The sequence below is a fragment of the Globicephala melas genome, chromosome 11, assembly GCF_963455315.2.
Source record: "Globicephala melas chromosome 11, mGloMel1.2, whole genome shotgun sequence".
Classification (NCBI taxonomy): Eukaryota; Metazoa; Chordata; class Mammalia; order Artiodactyla; family Delphinidae; genus Globicephala; species Globicephala melas.
In genome coordinates this window covers 38,409,594-38,431,434 of record NC_083324.2, presented here as the reverse complement: position 1 = coordinate 38,431,434, position 21,841 = coordinate 38,409,594, and the positions used below count along the sequence as shown (strand labels likewise).

The 21,841-nt window shown below is 51.7% G+C and overlaps 2 protein-coding genes across 6 annotated transcripts; one reads left to right on the top strand and one right to left on the bottom strand.

Moving 5' to 3' along the window:
- Positions 1-7,015: 7,015 nt before the first annotated feature.
- Positions 7,016-9,267, top strand: INKA1 (inka box actin regulator 1). Its single transcript, XM_030867168.2, has 2 exons — positions 7,016-7,697; positions 8,443-9,267. Exons 1-2 carry the CDS (start codon positions 7,485-7,487, stop codon positions 9,241-9,243), a joined length of 1,014 nt encoding a protein of 337 aa, XP_030723028.1. The 5' UTR covers positions 7,016-7,484; the 3' UTR covers positions 9,244-9,267.
- A 202-nt stretch (positions 9,268-9,469) lies between these two features.
- UBA7 (ubiquitin like modifier activating enzyme 7) lies at positions 9,470-18,258 on the bottom strand. 5 transcript variants are annotated; one of them, XM_030867157.2, is made up of 24 exons: positions 18,051-18,258; positions 17,798-17,966; positions 17,564-17,698; positions 17,348-17,454; positions 16,940-17,030; positions 16,704-16,839; positions 16,406-16,503; positions 16,166-16,312; positions 15,569-15,751; positions 15,280-15,387; positions 15,043-15,123; positions 14,810-14,965; positions 14,551-14,716; positions 14,266-14,471; positions 14,103-14,167; positions 13,828-14,011; positions 13,680-13,754; positions 13,242-13,425; positions 12,632-12,714; positions 12,265-12,351; positions 11,982-12,173; positions 10,306-10,398; positions 10,130-10,230; positions 9,470-9,673 (listed from the first exon to the last, which is right to left on the bottom strand). In XM_030867157.2, exons 1-24 carry the CDS (start codon positions 18,104-18,106, stop codon positions 9,544-9,546), a joined length of 3,033 nt encoding a protein of 1,010 aa, XP_030723017.1. In that variant the 5' UTR covers positions 18,107-18,258; the 3' UTR covers positions 9,470-9,543. The 5 variants fall into 5 exon arrangements, with proteins under 5 accessions (XP_030723017.1, XP_030723018.1, XP_030723023.1 ...); XM_030867158.2 differs by lacking the exon at positions 15,043-15,123; XM_030867163.2 differs by lacking the exon at positions 17,798-17,966 and having other exon boundaries at positions 17,348-17,698; positions 17,967-18,258.
- Positions 18,259-21,841: the final 3,583 nt, after the last annotated feature.

Sequence of the window (21,841 nt, the reverse complement as noted above, 5' to 3'; positions counted from 1 at the left end):
GACAAATAAAAATGGTGGTTACTTTTGGGGGTATCAATTGGAGGGGGCAAAAAGTGGCTTCCTGGAGTGGCTGGTGATATTCTATATCTTGATCTGGGTGACAGTTGCACAGGTGTCTACAGATTTTAACATTTATAGTGCTGTACCTTTGAGAGTTGTCTGTTCATTTTATTTACATTATATGTCAATGTTTAAAAGGTTGTCTACACATGCCCTCTCCAGTTCTTCACCTCTCACTCTCTTTTCTACCCACTATAGTTGAGCTTGTCCCTCTCTCCATAAAAATGCCCTTGTTGGGGTCCTCAGAGACCTTCAAACTGCAGTTTATTCTCTACTCTTACCGCCTCGGCAGCATTTGATGCTTGCTCCCCTTGGCTCCTAAGGGCCCACACTCTCTCAGCTTCCTCCCACCTCTCTGGCTGCTCCTGCTCAGTTCCTTTGCTGGTTCTGCTTCATCGTCCCTACCTCCACCCAGTGGAGTGTTCCAGGGCTCAGTCCTGACTGCTGCCATCCTCTGTCCACCTTCCGCCTCACATCCAGGCACATGGCCTTAAACACCATCCACTCAGATTGGTTCAAGATGGCGGAGTTGAAGGATGTGCACTCACTCCCTCTTGTGAGAGCATCAGAATCACAATTAGCTGCTGAACAGTCATCAACAGGAAGACACTGGAACTCACCAAAAAAGATACCCCACATCCAAAGACAAAGGAGAAGCCACAGTGAGATGGTACGAGGGGCGCAATCACAGTAAAATCAAATCCCATAACTTCGGGGTGGGTGACTCACAAATGGGAGAACACTTATACCACAGGAGTCCGCCCACTGGAGTGAAGGTTCTGAGCCCCACGTCCGGCTTCCCGACCTGGGGGTCCGGCAACAGGAGGAGGAATTCCTAGAGAATCAGACTTTGAAGGCTAGAGGGATTTGATTGCAGGACTTCAGCAGGACTGGGGGAAACAGAGACTCCACTCTTGGAGGGCACACACAAAGTAGTATGAGCATTGGGACTCAGGGGAAGGAGCAGTGACCCCATAGGAGACTGAACCAGACCTACCTGCTAGTGTTGGAGGGTCTCCTGCAGAGGCAGCGGGTGGCTGTGGCTCATCATGGGGACAAGGACACTGGCAGAAGAAGTTCTGGGAAGTACTCCTTGGTATAAGCCCTCCCAGAGCCCGACATTAGCCCCACCAAAGAGCCAGGTAGGCTCCAGTGCTGAGTCACCTCAGACCAAACAACCAATAGGGAGGGAACCCAGCCCCACCTATCAGCAGACAAGCAGATTAAAGTTTCACTGAGCTCTACTCAGCAGAGCAACACCCAGCTCTACCCACCACTAGTCCCTCCCATCAGGAAGCTTGCACAAGCCTCTTAGATAGCCTCATCCACCAGAGGGCAGACAGCAGAAGCAAGAAGAGCTACAATTCTGTAGCCTGTGGAAGGAAAACCACATTCACAGAAAAATAGACAAAATGAAAAGGCAGAGGACTTTGTACCAGATGAAGGAACAAGATAAAACCCCAGAAAAACAACTAAATGAAGTGGAGATAGGCAACCTTCCAGAAAAAGAATTCAGAATAATGATAGTGAAGATGATCCAGGACCTCGGAAAAAGAATGGAGGCAAAGATGGAGAAAATGCAAGAAATGTTTAACAAAGACCTAGAAGAATTAAAGAACAAACACCTAGAAGAATTAAAGACCAAAAACAAACAGAGATGAACAATACAATAACTGAAATGAAAAGTACACTAAAAGGAATCAATAGCAGAATAACTGAGGCAGAAGAACGGATAAGTGACCTGGAAGACAGAATGGTGGAATTCACTGCTGCGGAACAGAATAAAGAAAAAAGAATGAGAAGAAATGAAGACAGCCTAAGAGACCTCTGCGACAACATTAAATGCAACAACATTCGCCTTATAGGGGTCCCAGAAGGAGAAGAGACAGAGAAAGGGCCAGAGAAAATATTTGAAGAGATTACAGCCGAAAACTTCCCTAACGTGGGAAAGGAAATAGCAACCCACGTCCAGGAAGCTCAGAGAGTCCCAGGCAGGATAAACCCAAGGAGAAACATGCCGAGACACATAGTAATCAAATTGACAAAAATTAAAGACAAAGAAAAATTATTGAAAGCAGCAAGGAGAAAACGACAATAACATACAAGGGAACTCCCATAAGGTTAACAGCTGATTTCTCAGCAGAAACTCTACAAGCCAGAAGGGAGTGGCATGATATACTTAAAGTGATGAAAGGGAAGAACCTACAACCAAGAGCACTCTGCCCGGCAAGGATCTCATTCAGATTCGATGGAGAAATCAAAAGCTTTACAGACAAGCAAAAACTAAGAGAATTCAGCACCACCAAACCAGCTCTACAACAAATGCTAAAGGAACTTCTCTTAGTGGGAAACACAAGAGAAGAAAAGGGCCTACAAAAACAAACCCAAAACAACTAAGAAAATGGTAATAGGAACATACATATCGATAATTACCTTAAACGTGAATGGATTAAATGCTCCAACCAAAAGACACAGGCTTCCTGAATGGATACAAAAACAAGACCCATATATATGCTGTCTGCAAGAGACCCACTTCAGACCTAGGGACAGATACAGACTGAAAGTGAGGGGATGGAAAAAGATATTCCATGCAAATCGAAATCAAAAGAGAGCTGGAGTAGCAGTACTCATATCAGATAAAATAGATTTTAAAATAAAGAATATTTCAGGCTTTATAATTTCGGTGAAATTATAAAGATCAGAGCAGAAATAAATGAAATAGGAACAAAGAAAACAATAGCAAAGATCAATAAAACTAAAAGCTGGTTGTTTGAGAAGATAAACAAAATTGATAAACCTTTAGCCAGACTCATCAAGAAAAAGAGGGAGAGGACTCAAATCAATAAAATTAAAAATGAAAAAGGAGGGGCTTCCCTGGTGGCACAGTGGTTGAGAGTCCGCCTGCCGATGCAGGGGACACGGGTTCGTGACCCAGTCTGGGAAGATCTCACATGCCACGGAGCGGCTGGGCCCGTGAGCCATGGCCGCTGAGCCTGCGCATCTGGAGCCTGTGCTCCACAACAGGAGAGGCCGCAACAGTGAGAGGCCCACGTACCACAAAAAAAAAAAAAAAGCAAAAATGAAAAAGGAGAAGTTACAACGGAAACTACAGAAATACAAAGCATCCTAAGAGACTACTACAAGCAACTCTATGCCAATAAAATGGACAACCTGGAAGAAATGGACAAATTCTTAGAAAGGTATAACCTTCCAAGACTGAACCAAGAAGAAATAGAAAATATGAACAGACAAATCACAAGTAATGAAATTGAAACTGTGATTAAAAATCTTCCAACAAACAGAAGTCCAGGACCAGATGGCTTCACAGGTGAATTCTATCAAACATTTAAAGAGCCAACACCCATCCTTCTCAAACTCTTCCAAAAAATTGCAGAGGAAGGAACACTCCCAAACTCATTCTACAAGGCCACCATTACCCTGATACCAAAACCAGACAAAGATACTACAAAAAAAGAAAATTATAGACCAATATCACTGATGAATATAGATGCAAAAATCCTCAACAAAATACTAGCAAACAGAATCCAACAACACATTAAAAGGATCATACACTATGATCAAGTGGGATTTATCCCAGGGATGCAAGCGTTCTTCAATATATGCAAATCAATCAATGTGATACACCATATTAACAAATTGAAGAAGAAAAACCATATGATCATCTCAATAGATGCAGAAAAACCTTTTGACAAAATTCAACACCCATTTATGATAAAAACTCTCCAGAAAGTGGGCGTAGAGGGAACGTACCTCAACATAATAAAGGCCATATACGACAGACCCACAGCAAACATCATTCTCAATGGTGAAAAACTGAAAGCATTTCCTCTAAGATCAGGAACAAGACAAGGATGTCCACTCACACCACTATTATTCAACATAGTTTTGGAAGTCCTAGCCATGGCAATCAGAGAAGAAAAAGAAACAAAAGGAATACAAATTGGAAAAGAAGAAGTAAAACTGTCACTGTTTGCAGATGACATGATACTATACATAGAGAATCCTAAAGATGCCACCAGAAAACTGATCGGTGAATCAGCTGATCAATGAATTTGGTAAAGTTGCAGGATACAAAATTAATGCACAGAGATCTCTTGCATTCCTATACACTAACAATGAAAGATCAGAAAGAGAAATTAAGGAAACAATCCCATTCACCACTGCAACAAAAAGAATAAAATACCTAGGAATAAACCTACCTAAGGAGGTAAAATCCTGTACTCAGAAAACTATAAGACACTGATGAAAGAAATCAAAGATGACACAAACAGATGGGGAGATATACCATGTTCTTGGATTGGAAGAATCAATGTTGTGAAAATGACTATACTACCCAAAGCAATCTACAGATTCAATGCAATCCCTATCAAATTACCAGTGGCATTTTTTACAGAACTAGAACCAAAAAATCTTAAAATTTGTATGAGACACAAAAGACCCCGAATAGCCAAAGCAGTCTTGAGGGAAAAAAACGGAGCTGGAGGAATCAGACTCCCTGACTTCAGACTATACTACAAAGCTACAGTAATCAAGACAATATGGTACTGGCACAAAAACAGAAGTATAGATCAATGGAACAGGATAGAAAGCCCAGAAATAAACCCACGCACCTATGGTCAACTAATCTATCACAAAGGAGGCAAGGATATACAATGGAGAAAAGACAATCACTTTAATAAGTGATGCTGGGAAAACTGGACAGGTACATGTAAAAGAATGAAATTAGAACACTCCCTAACACCATACACAAAAATAAACTCAAAATGGATTAGAGACATAAATGTAAGACTGGACACTATAAAACTCTCAGAGGAAAACATAGGAAGAACACTCTTTGACATAAATCACAGCAAGATCTTTTTTCATCCACCTCCTAGAGTAATGGAAATACAAACAAAAATAAACAAATGGGACCTAATGAAACTTCAAAGCTTTTGGAAAGCAAAGGAAACTACAAACAAGACGAAAAGACAACCCTCAGAATGGGAGAAAATACTTGCAAACGAATCAATGGACAAAGGATTAATCTCCAAAATGTATAAACAGCTCATGTAGCTCAATATTAAAAAAACAAACAACCCAATCAAAATATGGGCAGAAGACCTAAATAGACATTTCTCCAAAGAAGACATACAGATGGGCAAGAAGCACATGAAAAGCTGCTCAACATCACTAATTATTAGAGAAATGCAAATCAAAACTACAATGAGGTATCAGCTCACACCAGTTAGAATGGGCATCATCAGAAAAATCTACGAACAACAAATGCTGGAGAGGGTGTGGAGAAAAGGGAACCCTCTTGCACTGTTGGTGGGAATGTAAATTGATTCAGCCACTATGGACAACAGTATGAAGGTTCCTTAAAAAACTAAAAATAGAATTACCGTATGACCCAGCAATCCCACTACTGGGCATATACCCAGAGAAAACCATAATTCAAAAAGACACATGCACCCCAATGTTCATTGCAGCACCATTTACAATAGCCAGGTCATGGAAGCAACCTAAATGCCCATCGACAGATGAATGGATAAAGATGACGTGGTACATACATACAATGGAATACTACTCAGCCATAAAAAGAAATGAATTTGGGTCATTTGTAGAGACATGGATGGATCTAGAGACTCTCATACGGAGTGAAGTAAGTCAGAAAGAGAAAAACAAATATCGTATATTAACACATATATGGGGAACCTAGAAAAATGGTACAGATGAACCAGTTTGCGGGGCAGAAATGGAGACACAGAGGTAGAGAACAAACATATGGACACCAAGGGGGGAAAGTGGTGGGGTGGGGGTGGGGGGATGGGATGAATTGGGAAATTGGGATTGATACATATACACTAATATGTATAAAGTAGATAACTAATAAGAACCTGCTGTATAAAAAAATAAATAAAATTCAAAAAATATATGTGAAAATAAAAATAAAAGCATTGCTTAATTAATGACTTCTCTTTTGGAAAAAAAAAAAAAATACCATCCACTCACTTTGCCTCCCAGATCCAAAGCTTCAGTCCTGATCTCTCTCCCAGGCAGCAGAGTCACACACCCAGTGGCTGACCCCGCATCTCCTCTTAGATGCCTAACAGGCATCTTAAGGGTCACATGTCCACAAATGATCATTTGATTTTCATCTCCAAGCCCACTCTTCTCCAGTCTTGCTTGGATTGATTCATGGCCATTCCATCCAATCAGTTGTTCAGGCCAGAAATCTAGGAGTCATGCTTCATGCTTCTCTTTCTCTTCCCATACTCATGCATCAGCAAGGCTTGATTTTTAATTCCAAAACATTCCCCCAAGGGACCCCTTTCTTTGCAGCCCAGGTGATGCTCAAAAGCCCCCATTGCTCCCCATCACACCAAGAACAAAACCCCTTATTCCTTTCTAAGACTGCTAGGAGCCTGGTTTTGCTGACCTCTTCACTCCCCCAACTACCACCATCAGAGATATCTAAGTCTTCTTTATGTTATGTCCTGTCTAGCTCCTGTCCTCTCAGGGCCTGTAACTGGCTGATCCCACCACCTAGAATGCCCCTCTTCTTGATCTCCCCTTGATGGCTCATCCAGATCCCATACAGAATGCCACCTCCTCTGAGAGTCCCCTCTCCCAACCTGGCCCGTTGCCCTCATTCCCTGGTATTTTTCTGTCTACAGACTTGTCTAGTTTGTCTCCAGTTAGTCTGTGTCCTTGAACCTAGCCTCCGACTATGGAGCGGGCTCAGGGAAGGTGGGTCAGAGAGCCCCGCCGTAGCCCCTTGTACTCAGCCCGCATGTGGTCTGGGGCAGAGGGGATGGGAGTGTCGCCGCGGGAATCGCAGCTAACCAGGCGCTGCCCACTAGAGGGCAGCCCTGCTTAGCTAGGCCGAGATGAGGGGCAGATAGGGCGGGGTCTGGGCCTTGGCCGAGGCTCCTCCCCGGTGCTGCAAAGAGGTTCGGCGTTCCCGGAGTCCTCTGAGGGGCCGGACCCCTCCCATGACTTCCAGGGACTGTCAAGGCCGGCTACAGGACCGGATTCAGTGGGTCGAACCGCGAGTGGGCCACATCAGTGCCGAATCCGACGATTGGGGGCGCTCTGCCCGCCCAAGGGCGCAGCCGGGGAACCCGCGCGGGAGGGACCACAACTCTATCCTGGGAAAAATGGGGAAGCTGAGGCTACCGCAAGGCAGCGACTTGTCCTGGGTCATGCAGCGAACCCGGAGTCAGCTCAACGGCCCGGGTAGTCAGGGGCCGGACGCGGCCCAGCTTCCAGCTATAGTCCCGCCCCTCCCCCCAGAGCTGCTGTGGAGTTGGTAGTGGGTGTCCGGCTCACCCACCCGGCAGAGTCCGGGGGGCGGGGCCACATCAGCCCCGCCCCAGCCCCATTGGCTGTGGCGCTAGGGGCGGGGCCGGGGCTGCCAGATGTTGGGGCGGCAGCGAAGGCGGGAGCTAGGGAGAGGGAGGAGCCGCGGAGCCAGGCGGAGGGTAAGGGCGCCGCTGGACGGCCCGCGGGGCCCTCTCCGCATCCCTCTGGCTGGAGTTCGAAGAGGAACTGGCAGGCCTGGCGGGGGCTCCGGAACGGGCATGCACAGTGCTCGGCTTGACAGTTTCCTGGGCCAGCTCCGCTGGGAACTGGTGAGGCTTGGGAGCGGGTGTGGCTTGTGAGGACGTGTGTGGGGTGCTCGGCTGCCTTCCTGCCCGAACGGCACTCGGGTGGGGGGCTCTCCCGAGTGCCCATCCAAGACAGGATGGGGGCGGGGCGACGCAGATGACCCAGACGGCCCGCGTCGGGTTTCGGACGGTTGGAAGCTGTGCTGGGCATCAAGTAACAGCCGCCCAGCTGGCCGTGCTGCCGGCGCGGCGGAGGAAGTTGGTGGGAGAAACTTCTTGTGGGGTGGAGCAGGGGGCTGTGAGGGACTAAAGAGGTGTGGCGCTGCTATGGATGCCCCCTATTCCAGGCTGGCCTGTACCTCTGTCCTCTATACCCCACCTGGCAGGTGCTCTATTCTTCTCTGAAAGACGCTGCGGGCTTTGGGGAGCTGAATCCCTCAAGAGTCACAGGATGCCCCCCCCCAGCCCTGAGCAGGACTTATTTCCCAATGCAGGCCCGCAACCCTGCCTCCCGCCCTGGTGGCGGGTACCGACTTGCCCGGTGCTGCGTGCTGCAGCCTGCCGGACTGCCACCAGGTCGGCCGATGGGAGCCACACGAGCTTCGTGTGCCAGCGCCCCATGCCGGCCCTGTGCCCACTAGAGGCTTTGCTGCCTAGGCCTGCAGGCCAATCCAGCCCTCCTGGGCCTTCTGTTTTGGAATTGGCCTGACCAGGCAGACAGGGGTGACAAGCACTGCTCCTTCGACTTCTGCCCTCTCTTCTTCCACAGCTGTGTGGCCGGGACACAGACTCACCCCCAATGCCTGGCCCCCTTCCAGAACCCCCCAAACCTGGCCCAGGCATGCGGCTCAAGCACCGGCTCAGGGCCTCAGATGCCTTGGAAGAGGACTCAGCCTGTGGTGTGGAGGAAGAGGAGGAAGAAGCTGTGGTGACAGAAGACAGGGGTGCAGCCTTGGGAGGCCCCAGGGAGCATGCCCTAGACTGGGACTCTGGCTTCTCAGAGGTGTCAGGCAGCACATGGAGAGAGGAAGAGCTGCCTGTACTCCAGCATCCAGCACCCTCAGCATGGCCCCCCCGTAGACAGCGCCTCTCGGCCAGTGGCATCCCCCTGCCTGGCAGAGCTCCTGCGGCCAGTGTACCACCTGCCCACCGACCACGGCCCAAGTCCACCCCAGACGCCTGCCTGGAGCACTGGCAGGGGCTGGAAGCTGAGGACTGGACAGCAGCCCTACTTAGCAGAGGTCGTAGTCGCCAGCCCCTGGTGCTGGGAGACAACTGTTTTGCTGACTTGGTGCACAACTGGATGGAGCTGCCCGAGGCAGCAGGTGAGGGGGACAATGGGGGTGGGCCCCGTGCCCGTGCTCGGCCCCCCCAGTTCCTGCTTGGCCTCTCTGAGCAGCTGCGGCGCCAGCTGGCCAGGGCACGCCGGGCAGCAGTGGCAGGAAAGCGACTGTCATGCCCACCTCGCCCGGAACCCGAACTGCCTGCAGATGTCTCACGCTTTGCAGCCCTCATGAGTTGCCGCAGTCGCCAGCCCATCATCTGCAATGATGTTGTCAGCTACCTCTGACCCTGCCCTCCAGCCTGGGACAATAAAGGCCTTTCTCTGCACTGTCCTGGTTCCATACCCCTGAGGCTCCAGAAGGCCGCCTCAGTCCTGCAAGGCGCAACTCAGGCAGGCGAATCTAAAGAGCCTTTTCCCTCCCTGCAGGGGTCCCTGTCATGTCCATGTCACACCCCATGTGTCTGCCCCGTGTTCCATCATCCATCCTGTCCACTTACACCTTCCTTCAACAAGCATTTATTAAGCGCCTACTGTAGGCTTGGGATGCATGGCTCAACAGAACTGGGTGGTGGGGCTGCTGCCTTGTCACAGCTTGTAGTGCAAGGGTGGGAAGGTAACGTCCTCCTTCTCACCCTCATAGCTGAGCTCCAATACCAGCACCCGCTGCCCAGGCTTAGGCACCTGGCGTGTCACCTCCAGCACCAGATCCGTCACCCTGGTGGCATGGGGGGAAGAGGGGTGGGGAGATTGGGTAGGTGAGCAGTGGCAGGCAGAGAGTGTCCTGGCATGGACTATAGGGTGTTGGCGGGCCATAAGGAGCCCAAGCCAGGAGCAGGAGCAGCCCAAGACAGGAAACATCTGAAACTATTTTAAGAGCGGCTGGCGGGGTGGACAGGAGGCAGGAAGCTGTGAGTCCTCTGGGAGTGGGCCGTGAAAGGGGAGCTGAGCAGGGCGTGAGCTGGTGGGGCTGGCCAAGCAGGCAGCTCCTAGAGGCCCCTCCTCAGGCTCTTGGCCCTCACCCCGCCCCCAGCCCATTTGCTGGCTCCATTTGGCAAAAGAAAACTTCAGGAAGGTGTGAGGGGCCCAAATGGGATTGGGAAGAGGAAAGGCTGCTTGTCCCCCACCTCCAACCTCCAGGACAGAATGAGGTTAAAGCCAGGTGTGGGCTCACCTGCGGGACAGGTGCTGGTCCTGCTTTTCAGGAGACCATCCTGCCGAGTAGAGTAGGGCCTTCCCGTGCAGCAGCATCCTCACCCTCAGCCCATTTAGTTTCTAGAGAGAGACAGGTTAGGTGCCAGCTGGGCCAGGCTGGGCCAGGCCTGGGGGAAGGGCAGGAATGGGGCACACCTGGACATGGGCCAGCAGTGACTCCAGGGTCCTCTCGGGCTGCCCAGCAGGCACTTCCAGGCGGTCCCAACAGGTCCACTTCCAGTGATGGAACTGGGGGGCGGTAGTGGGGAGGAGTGAGAAGCTTCTTACACACACACCCTCCCCCTACCCCAGTTACCAATAGCTTATGGCCCCTTTCCTAGGGGAGGAGCTGGACTAGAGGCAGGAAGGAGAAGCCAGTGGGTGGGGGTGGAAGGTGGGATCTGGGCCCAGAATCTCAACACCCTCCCCGCCCATGCTGGGGCCAGCACAGGAAATGGGGCTACGGGGCCCCCACAGAGGGAAACAGGCGATCCATCACACAGTCGTGTGTGTGTGTGTGTGTGTGTGTGTGTGTGTGTGTGTGTTTGTGTGTGTGTGTGTGTGTGTGTGTTGTTGGGGGGAGCAATGCTTCCTGAGGAAGCGGGAGCAGGGCTGCTGCAGTCTCTGATAAAACTGCTTGTTCCTCAAATGCAAGGCTGGATGCTGGGGGTGGGGTAAATCCTGTCCCCTAATCCTTTACCACCAGGGCCTTGGACTACTCATGGACACATGGCAAGAGGCACAGTGACTCTAGCAGGAACACAGTCCACAGAGGACTCCTCTTCCTGTCCCTTTGTTCCTTCCTTATTTCTGGAGTCTTGGGGTTCTGGTACCCAGAGCTGAGGGCATAAGGGTGGCAGGCAGCCAGGCACCAAGACAGGAGGAGTTCTGCCAGCTCCCCAGAAAACACAGTGGGGTCAAGCTGAGACGAGGCCAGAGGTGAGATGGGGGACCCTTCCCCTCCCCCTCCTCCATGGACAAAGGCAGCTTGTGTTCTAGCTAGAGGAGGGGCCCCTCACAAAGGGGCTCTGTGTGCTGTGCCCTGAGGGACCCCAGGGCTGCTCAGCAAAAGCCCAGTGCTGGCCCATGACCTCTCCCCTCTCCCCTGGTGAGGGAATTCTCTCTGTACCCTCTCCTCTGCCCTAAGGAAATGCCAACTATTGCAGAGCCTGGGCACACAGCCAGGGGCATTCATAGCCCTACACTTGAAGGAACACACATGTACACAAGCCCACATGTGTACTCACATGCACACACACGCAAGCCCACATTGTGAAAGAGCCCTGCAGTCCCATCTGGCACACAGATGTGCAAGCATGCTCCCTCCATGCCCACACACCACAGGGCCAGGGATGCCCAGACCAGTGTGCACTCACACCTGTGACATGAATGCACACATCCCCACAGGGCTGCACACCCCACACCCGTGGTGGTGAGCTCAGTGCCCTTTAACTCAGGTCGAGGGGGCGGGCCAGGATCCCCATGCTTTGCAGGCCGATATTAGGCTCTGTTTGGGGCTAGGGCCCTAGTCCCCTCTCCCCCTCAGGGGCACTTCTGGGAAGGAGGGAACTGCGGGGGATGTCTGGCTCCACTAATGAGTTAAAGCTGCAGCTCCCCCAGACCCTGACTGTTGGGGGGTGGGGGTGGCTGACGGCTGCTTCCTGTGTCTGACAGGTCCCAGCCTGGCTTTGCAGCAGGGAGGCGACTGGAGGGAGTCTTGATGACTCCCCCAGAGTCTGGGTCCTGATGAGAGCCTGAAGCTGAAGTAGGGCCTGTTTGGGTAGGTGCAGGGAAAACTCAGGTCTGGTATGGGTGGGGTGTCAAGGGCTCACCTTCTGGATGGCTGGGGCGTGAGGTACCCAGCGGCTAAAGTAGTTTTCAGCCAGGTTCAGGTAGCTGTGGCGAAAGGCACTGCGGGGCCGTGGGCTGCCCACCACCTTATACAGCTCCAGGCCCACCAGGCCAGCCACAGCTGCTGTAGTAGTGGCAATGGCTGGGGTAATCTGGCCCACAATTCGCTTGGTCTGCCAAGGACAGGAGATTTGGTCTGGGCCCAAGGCATAAGGCTAGGGTTTGACCCCCACCTCCAGGCCTGAGCCCCAAGGGGCAGGGTACCTTGGTGCGGTCGGCTGGTGGGATCCCATAATTCTGAGCTCGCAGGCTCGCCGCTGCCGCCACAAAATCCACATGGAAATCATTGTCCTGTGAGGCCCAAGGCACAGTAGTATTAGCATTGTCCCAGTGCCCCTCACCTCGGCCGACCCTGTGCCACTGCACAGCTCTTCACGCAATTCGGTGGGGTGGATGCTCATATCTCCCCACTTAACAGATAAGGAGGCTGAGGCTCGGGGAAGCTGAGCTGCTTCTGGGGTCCTTCTGGGAGGAAAACTCAGGCCAAGGGGCTTCAAAGCTACCTTCTTAGCTCTTGACCTTCCCCAACAACCTCTCTAGCCCGGCCCTTCACCCCCACTTGGGCTCCCACCTTCTCAAATGTCAAGGGTTCCAGGGGAGGGCCCACAGTCCAGATTTCCAGGGCTTCATGAAGTTGCTTCGACTGCTCAGGGCCTGTCAGGAGAAGGGGGTGTTGGGGCAGTCCTTAGTCCCCATGTCCTGCGCGCCTCTGGAGCCTGCTGCCTATCCTTGGTCCCTGCCAAGCCTATCACTTACCACTTTCAGGGAGACCCCTTGATGGATGGTGCAGTCTCCTGTCTAGCAGCCCCAGCCCTCACTTGTATGTGTGTATGTGTGTGTGTGTGCGCCCATGCACACCTATGTGACTCTGTTCTCATCTGGGGGCCACAGCTAGTTGCTTCCACGGTTTGTGTTTTTTTGTTTGTTTTTTGTTTTTGTTTTCTTTGGCTGAGAGTCTGCCAAAGGAATGGGGGTGGGGTGGGGGTGGGGTAGGCAGCAGGGAGAGGACCTACTGAGGGGCCAGAGGATGAACCCAAGGCTACAGAGAAGCAAGGTCAGAGGGCCTGAGAGGTATTGAGTTGGCTTCAGGGCCCCCAGACCCTGTCTTCTTTCTGCAGCACAGGCTGAGGAGGGTCAGGCCTTTGGGTGACAGCACGGGGGGCCAGGGTCAGGGACCTCACCAAACTCAGCATAAGCTGAAGCCAGCTCCAGGTCACTAGAAAAAATGGGGGCTAAGTCCTGGGGGTCAGGCAATGGCAGCAACTTCAGCAGTCGCCTGAGCGCAGTCTGGTCCCGTGAGCCAGGCAGCCCATGCATCTGGGCATACAGGTTGGCAGCCGCCAGCACGTAGAGGAGATGTGTGTCCTGCAATGAGACCAAGAGCACGGGTGGCTGCATGGGCTTGAGTGAGCTTGTGTGGGTGCATGGGGTGGGGGTCACCGCCCATTTGTGGATCTGTTTTGAGTGCCTGCTTCTGCCTCCCATTTGGACACCCACATGTGCACAAACATGGCTCTCTCCCTCTCAGCATCTGTGCATCTCTACAAAATATAGAGGTGCCCACCTCCGCTCTGAGGGGCCATATTCCCATCTCAGGGCCGCCAAGGGACTCCACTCACTTGGCTGGCGTCAAACTCCAAGGGCCGGGGACACTGTTTGGGACCCGACCAGAAAAGAGTTCCATTCTCTAGCACCTAGGGAAATGGAGGCTGCTGGGCTCAGTCGGGCCACCCTGAGCCCTCAGCCTCCTGACCCCTAGCCACCCACTTTGTCGGGTGGGAAGCGGCTCAGCAGCTGTGTGATGCCATAATGGAAGCAGAGTTGCCACTGGCCAAGGGCCCAAAGCACGCAGTCTCGCCAGGTCTGTGGACGCTGTCTCAGGACACCCAGCACCACCTGCTGCACGGTCAGCACCTGTGACTCATCCAAGTGTGCCAGAGACGTGAGTGCCCTGCGGACAGAGGAGAAGGTCTGAGGCTAAGCCCTAAGCCTCTTGGTGTTAGGGAGCCTGGACTCCCATTCACCCTTGTTGGCGGTCTTACTGTTGGTGGCAGTTGACGGTCTCGGCAGACAGATGGAAAAGTCCTTCAAACTCATCCCGGGCCCACTGTGAGGGGAGGGAGGAACCATGAGGTGCCGGTTGGCAAAGGGGTCTGCAGCTGAGGACTGAGCCAGGTGGGTAGGAGTCTCTGGGGTTCTTCTCACCTGCAAGGTGTGCTCGGTTGTGCTGGGGAAGTGCCGCACAGTGCAGACAGGGTAGGAGGCATCCTCAGAAGCTGCAGCGGAGGCGGGGGCTCTGTAGTCCTCAGTCACGTGTGGTATGAACACACAAGCACTGCCCAAGGTGCCCTTTGTGCCCGCCTCCAGTAGTGGCTTCAGATAGTGGGTGCAGCGAGCAGCCACATAGCGCCCTGGCGAAGGGGGCAGAGGGTCAGAAGTGGGGCTGGCACAGCCTCAGACAAAGGGTGAGTTCTAGGCTTGAGCACTCACGGGCCTGGAAACTGTCCAGGGCAGCAGCCACGCCGTCTACACTGGAGAAGAAGTTGTCCCCATAGATGTGCTCTGTAGTAAGATCCAGCTGGTAGGTGAGCGGGGTCACCTGCAAGTCTGAGTTCAGGCGGCGAGCGGCCTCTGCAGCCACCTCCGCCTTTGGCTTCTGAGAAGAAAGCAGGAAGACGTTGGGTGGGGGAAGGGGCGCATTGTGGGAGGACAGTCCAGGACACGGGTGTGGGGCTAGGTCAGCACTCACACCAAAGTCCTGAGGCCTGAAGAGAAACTGCCGGCTGAGGTTGGAGCGCTCCACATGGTCCATGTCAGCAACAGTCACGCCCCCACTGCCGCCAGCACCCAGGCCCACTAGGGCAAAGCCTTTGAGCAGCTCACAGCCGATAGCGCCAGCACCCACCTGCCAGCAGGAGCAACCTTAGCCAGAGGGCCAGGACTTGCCCTTCCGCATACTCCCAACCTCACGACATAGCTCACCAGGAGGTAGCGCTGGTGGCTCAGCTTCTCCTGAAAACCAGCCCCAAACACTGCAATTTGCCCGTCATAGCGGCAGTCTCTCTAGGGGACACAGACAGGGGTCAGTGATGGCCACTGGCCTGTGCTGCATCTCCCTCCTGCACCCAGTTTTCCAGGTCAGGATCTCGGGACCGTGCTTCCTCTTTCCCCCCAGTCCTGAGTTTGGATAAGGCTTGCACCCCTACCCCAGGTTCTCACCGGTGCATAGTCCTCAGGATTGGGAAAGGGCTCCTCATCTTCTGGAAGGCAATCAAGGGCATCAAAGTACAGCCACTGGTCCAGGGGCATAAACTTCTTGGAGACTGCCTAGAAGTCAGCACTTCAGTCTGGGGACTCTTCCCACCTCCTAATCCCCTCAGATCCTGGCTGAGGGCTGCACCCAGGTTGGTGAAACCCCCAGGGTCACTATCTGGTGTTGGGCACCCTGTGGCATCCACACCGACCTCTGCACCCTTCCCAGCCCCGCCCTGCCTCTACCTGTACCCACCTTCAGCACTTCCTGAGCAGCCACTGCACCCAGCACAGCTGCCATGGGGCTCAAGCCACCAGCACTGCTCAGGGCAACTCTCCGCACCAGAGCCTTATCCAGCTGCTCTTCCAAAGGCTCTCCTTCTGTCCCCTTCAGTGATTCCAGGGCCTGGGCTAGGTCCACCACCATCTCTGCATCAACCTATCGGGTAGAACTCCGTCGGTAAAGCAGCCCCAGCTTGAGCTCCACTCCCCATTTGAAACCTTCAGGCAGCCATCCACCCTGTTCCACAGAAGAGGAAGCAGAAGCCTGAGTGGGAGGGTCCCACTAGTGGATGCCCGGTGGCAGACAATGGCCCTGGAGGCTTCCCCAACCTGGAGGCACCTTCCAGGCCAGATCTTAGGGGTTAGGAGTAGCATGGGTCCCCAGGCTTTGTGCTTGGCCCTTTCATGGACCCAGCCTCTGGTCTACAGATACTGTGTACCATCTCCTTTATATAAGCGGGGAACTGCTTCTGGATTCAGTCTTGGATCTGTAAGACAGTCATTGTTGCCTCCTGGTAGGTGAGGCCCCGTTAAGACAGAGGCTGGAGGGAGGGGCATCGGGGCCACTCACAGGATCCCAGGGCTTAGGAGGGCGGCCACGGAGCTGCTGAAACTTGTGCAGTGCATGGAAGGCCTGATGCAGGCAGTGGGCACGGTGAACTTCCTGGGGACTCTGGGCCACAACACGGGGCTGAAACAGGGCTGTGTCCAGGGGCTCCTGCAGGGGGCACTCGGTTCACATTCATGTCCAGAACACTGTGGGTCCCTCGAGGTGCCCAAGCTCCCCAACCTCAGATGCACTTGAACTCACGTGGCTCACAGTCTTGGGTCTCTTGACCTCAGTGACAGCCCCACCACGCAAGTAATGAGAGAAAGTTGTTGTGTCCCCAATCTCCAAGGTCCCATCTCCTGGGGGAGATTGAGCCTGGTCAGTATGCCCTCTGAACCTGACTAGTTCCCCACACCCCATCCTGTCTTGCATCTACATTCTTGATGTTGCTCCACCCTGAGGAAGGGGGAGGGAGAACTTATCTCCAAGGACCAGGCTGTGTCCACCCCCAGTGGGGACCTGGGCACTGAGCCTGGAGTTGGAGTGGGGTTGACTTAACTCTGCACGTGGAGAGGCCGAGGAGCACAGCCGTTGAGCTCCACCATGCCCTCAATGCCTGAGAAAGTCACCAAATCCCCATTGTTGAAGCGGTGGGCATCAGCCTCTTCTCTCAGAGTGAGAATGCCAGGGGAGCCCTGGATAAGAGGTGGCTTGCTCAGGGCTGCCTGTCCCTGCTTTCCACAGGCTCTGGCAGCCCCTCCTTAGTAGGTGAGCACCCCCCACATTAGCACCCACCTGGGAGATGTGCTGGATGGCAGCCACCAAGGGTTCTGCCTCTGTAGGGTCCTGCACAGTGAAGTCCTCACCAAAGTCACAGAACAACTGCCTGTGGTGGGGTGGGAGGGGTCACTGAGATGGCTCAGTTGTTAACTGCCACATTTGTGGTGAAGGGTGATGTACACTAGGGCAAGCCCAGAGGAATCGGGAAAAGAATGCTGGGAGAGGCTTGAAGGATTTACTGGATCAAGTCTGGAGGCTGGGGTAGAGGAAGCACACAAATGGGACTGGGGACTGTATAATCAAGAGGGGATGCCGGGACAGGCCTGAGGTTGGGTGGAGGGGATCTGGAGCAAGCCTGGAGCTGGGGACAGCACTGGGACCAGTTGCTGCCTGTGATGTGGCAGGCTAGGTAAGCCATCTCACCCCACGAGGCCTCGGGTGTCAGCCACCAAAAAGCAGACTCCGTGTTTATGGCAGATGGTGCCCACCTTCAGCTGCTCCTGTAGCTCCGAGGCAGTCAGCACCACCACCTGGGTGGACCTCATGATCAGCAGGGCCAGAACCACTTCAAGCCCACCCTGCTGCTAAAGGCTGGAGGGGGACACTGGGCTGGCCTGGAGAGTAGGGCTGGGAGGGCACCTGGAAGTCCAGCAGCAGGTCCTCGGTGATGTCACCTGTGTGGATGCACACCTGAACAGCTCCATTGAGCTTAGCCAGAAGTTCTTGAGATGCCTCAGCCCTGCTCCTTCCCAAGTCCTGCTCTGAGAGGAAGAACTAAAGACAGACCCAGTCTGGCTTTAGCAAGGAGTTTTCTCTTGGGCCCTCTCCCCAAGGGCTATGGTCTGGAAACCCATAGCCCCCCAGGACCCTCACCTGGGCAGACAGGTCAGACCAACAGGTAGGGTGGGGATCATGAAGAGTGAGGCTGCCCACGCCCATCAGGACCAGGTTTTTGGCCACCTCAGCCCCCACGCCCTGCAGGCCTGACAGTAGCACCTTGGCTCCCTGAATCCTCTGCATGGCTGGCAAGCCCAACACATACCTGTGGGTGGGAAGTAAGAGGGCAGGCGATTGGAGATCAGAAGTCAGAAGGCCACCCCGCTCTCCTCCCCACCTCGGGCCTCACAGCTGCCGCGAGTATAGCTCTTCATCCAGCAACTTAGAGGTCTCCAAGACATCCATCCTGAGGCCTGGGGCCGGAAAACAGGCTGCAGCGCTTACAGATAGGGTCTCTGCGTGGCAGGTAGTGCCAGCAGGAGCCAGTGCAAACAGGCACTAAGGCTAAGGAGTGAAGGACACTGCTAGTCACAGCTTTCTTCCTGGTTCCTCTGTCATTTCGGGGGGGAAAGCAAAAGTGAAAGTGAAACTAGACTGAGCAGGCTCCTGGTCCTGCCTCCAGCCTGTCCAGCACAGCCTAGCCAGGCAAGGAAGAGTTCTGGCAGCTCTAGGGCACTGGTAAGGTAAGACAGAATTCCTGGATCTGTTCCCCCTCTGGGAGAGCAGGTATTTCTCTTGAGGGAGGGGGCAGGGCCATAGGAGGGATCCATGCGGTCTCCTGTAGCTCCCTAGATGTCCTGAACCTCAGGCCCCTATCCCCCTCAGGGGCCCCTGCCTGGATGCGTTTCCTGCCCACAGAGTACCGGTGGGAACTCCCTTGTCCTGAGCACTCACCTGGTCTCCTAACCACACACAGAGACTTAGAGACCCTAGAGGGCAGAGCCAGTCCCATCCCAGAGGCTGTGAGAGCTTATGGATTATGTTGTCCCACATCCAGGGTTTAAACTACAGACTTGGGGTGGAGCCTAACATCTTTGAGAGCACCTGTGTGCCCCTGCGCCATCTCCTCAGGGATCAGGGATTCCCCTCTGCCCACAGCTGCCTGGTCAGGGCAGTCGGCAGCTCTAGGTGGCCTGTCAGGATCTCTCACTGATGAGTGCCAGGACTCAAAGAGGGTTCTCAGTCTCTGAGTGCCAGCCCTGAGAGTGGGAGGCATGGGGCAGCCATGATCACGTGTCCTTATTTGTCATTTAAACTTTTATTTTGAAATAATTATAGACTCAGAGGAAGCTGCAAAAATAGAAAGGAGAGATCCTGTGTACCCTTCACCCACAGATGTCCCCTTCTGCCTTCTTAGGAACTTGGGGCCAGTTCTTTAGAGGATGGACCACAGCTCCCCACAAAAGTCCACAATAGCTAAACCAGGTGCTATCATAAATTCTTTTTTTAAAATTGAGGTAAAATCCATACAACATTAAAATAACCATTTTAAAGTATACAATGTAGTGGCATTTAGTGTATTGACTATGTTGTGCAACCACAATCTCTCTCTAGTTTCAAGACTTCATCACCCACTGAAAAACACCACAACCATGTTAAATAATTGCTACCCATCCCACATCCCACATCTCACCCCCTGGCAAACACTTATATGCTTTCTGTCGCTAGGCATTTGCCCATTCTGGATATTTTATATAAAAGGAATCATACAAAATGTGACCTTTGGTATCTGTTTTCCTTCACTTAATCTTTTTGAGGTTAATCCAAATTGTAGCATGTATCGGTACATCATTCCTTTTTATGGCTGAATAATATTCCATCAGAGGCATATATCACAATTTGTTATCCAGTCACCTGTTGACATTTGAGTTGTTTATGCCTTTTGGATATTATGAATTGTGCTACTACGATTGTTCTTGGACAAGTATTTGAGTACTTGTTTTCAATTCTTTGGGGTATATGTCTAGGAGTAGAATTGCTGGGTCACATGGTAATTCTATGTTTAATTTTTTGACAGACCAAAAAGCTATTTTCCACAAGCAATGTACAGAAGTGATCTCCACATCATGGCCAAACTGGTTTTCCTTTTTTTTTTTTTTTTCAAATTATATCCATCCTAGAGGGTGTAAAGTAGTAGGTAATTGTGGGTTTTTTTTTTTCATTCAGTGAACATTTATTGGCTGTGTTATACGTACTAGGTACAGAAACCAGGGCCAGATTCTTAAGTAAGTGGTATCTTCAAATAGATACCAAAAGGCATTTGATGAAATTCAACATCCATTCCTGATTTTTTTTAACTCTTATTAAAATAGAAGTAGATATTTTTTAAAATTGTGGTTTTAACCATTTTTAAATGTACAATTCGGTGGCATTAAGTACATTCACAATATTGTGTAACCATCACCACTATTTCCAGAACTTTTTCTTTATCCCAAAGAGAAATACTGTATCCATTGAAAAGTAACTCTTCAACAATCTTAGATCCCCTGTTTCCCTGGAGCGTCTATTCTATTTTGTCTCTATGACTTTCCCTATTCTAGGTACCTAATGTAGGTGGAATTATAAAGTATTTGCCCTTTTGTGTCTCATTTATTTCACTTAGCATACCTTTTCAACATTCATCTAGGTTGTAGCATGTATCAGAATTTCGGTCCTTTTTTTTATTGTGATAAAATATGCATAAAATGAAATTTACCATTTTAACATCTTTAAATGTACGGTTCAGTAGCATTAAAGACATTCACATTGTTGTGCCACCATCACCGCCATTCATCTCCAGAACTTCATCCTCCTAAACTGAAACTCTCAACCCATTAAATAATAACTTCCCATTCCCTCCTTCCCCACCCGTGGCAACAGCCATTCTACTTTCTGTCTCTATGAATTTGACTACTCTAGGTTTCTCATATAAATGGAATTATACAGTATTTGTCCTCTGTCCCTGGATTATTTCACTTAGCTTAATGTCTTCAAGGTTCATCTATGTTATAGCATGTTTCAGAATTTTTTAAAAGGCTGAGTAATATTCCATTGTATGTATAGACCCAGAGTCTTGTAGTTTTCCCTCACAGAGATCTTGTACATATTTTGTTAGATTTATACCTAAATATTTGTTTTCTTTTTTCTTCTTCTTTTTTGGTGCTGAAGTAAATGGTATTGGGTTTTTAATTTTAGTTGTTGGGACTTCCCTGGCGGTCCAGTGGCTAAGACTCCATGTTCCCAATGCAGGGGGCCCAGTTTCAATCCCTGGTCAGGGAACTACATCCCACGTGCCACAACTAAGAGTTTGCATGCCACAGCGAAGATCCCATGTGCTGCAACTAAGACCTGATGCAGCCAAATAAACATTTAAAAAAAAATTAAAAATAATTTGAATCGTTCATTACTGATCTATAAGAAAGCTATTAGCCAGCCACTGCACCCTTAACTTGATGCTACACTTCCCCTCACTAACTGTCCCCATCTCAAGGCAGCACCAGAGGGGTCCAACCCCCATAACCAAGAGCGTCACTTCCTCCCCAAGAAGCCCAAGGCTCCTCCACACCTGCTGGAGAGCAGCTGGGCACTCTCAGCCTGAAGCATTCTCCCCTGTGCCAGGTCCATGCTGGGATCTGCAGAAACAGGTGAACTCCCATCCAGTAGTGAGAGAGGAAAGTTTAGGGGTCCTCATCCAAGCTAGAAGTTCAAAGGGAAGTCTTCTGGGAGAAAGTGCTTTTGAAGCTAAGATGCAGAGGCTAGCAATCTGTCTGGCAGAGTTGAAAGGTGAAGAGGGGGGTGTCACTGGTCATTTGTTGTGCTTGCTGTGAGTTCCCTGTGTGTCTAAACCCTAGTTCACCCATTTGCTTTCCTGCTTATGGCCTTTGCACTGTGCCCAGGTTAGAGACTGTGGACAAAGCTGAGGTGATGTCACTCTTGCTACAGTCTCCCTGTGCCCTATGAGAGGGCAAATGCCTAAGCGTGAAGCTGCTGGGTCTGGGTCTAGGTGAAGGTCCTGCTTTAGAAAATCATGCCAGACAGTTCTCCAAAGTGAGGGCAAATTTACACTCCCAGAGTCAGGAAGAAAAGACTCTATCTTTTTTATTTCACGAAGAAATCTGGCCCCCCTCCTCTCCCTACCACCATCCCCCATTCCCCGCCCTG

What these genes read in the sequence shown, in the direction of transcription:
- INKA1 (XM_030867168.2), top strand. Translation starts at nt 7,485, where the DNA reads ATGTTGGGGCGGCAGCGAAGGCGGGAGCTAGGGAGAGGGAGGAGCCGC. An exon ending in GCCAGCTCCGCTGGGAACTG is followed by an intron (nt 7,698 to 8,442) that starts GTGAGGCTTGGG and finishes CTTCTTCCACAG; the next exon opens with CTGTGTGGCCGGGACACAGA.
- UBA7 (XM_030867157.2), bottom strand. Translation starts at nt 18,106, where the DNA reads ATGGATGTCTTGGAGACCTCTAAGTTGCTGGATGAAGAGCTATACTCG. An exon ending in CAACCGAGCACACCTTGCAG is followed by an intron (nt 14,168 to 14,265) that starts GTGAGAAGAACC and finishes CTCCCCTCACAG; the next exon opens with TGGGCCCGGGATGAGTTTGA. An exon ending in TGGAGTTTGACGCCAGCCAA is followed by an intron (nt 13,426 to 13,679) that starts GTGAGTGGAGTC and finishes GTCTCATTGCAG; the next exon opens with GACACACATCTCCTCTACGT.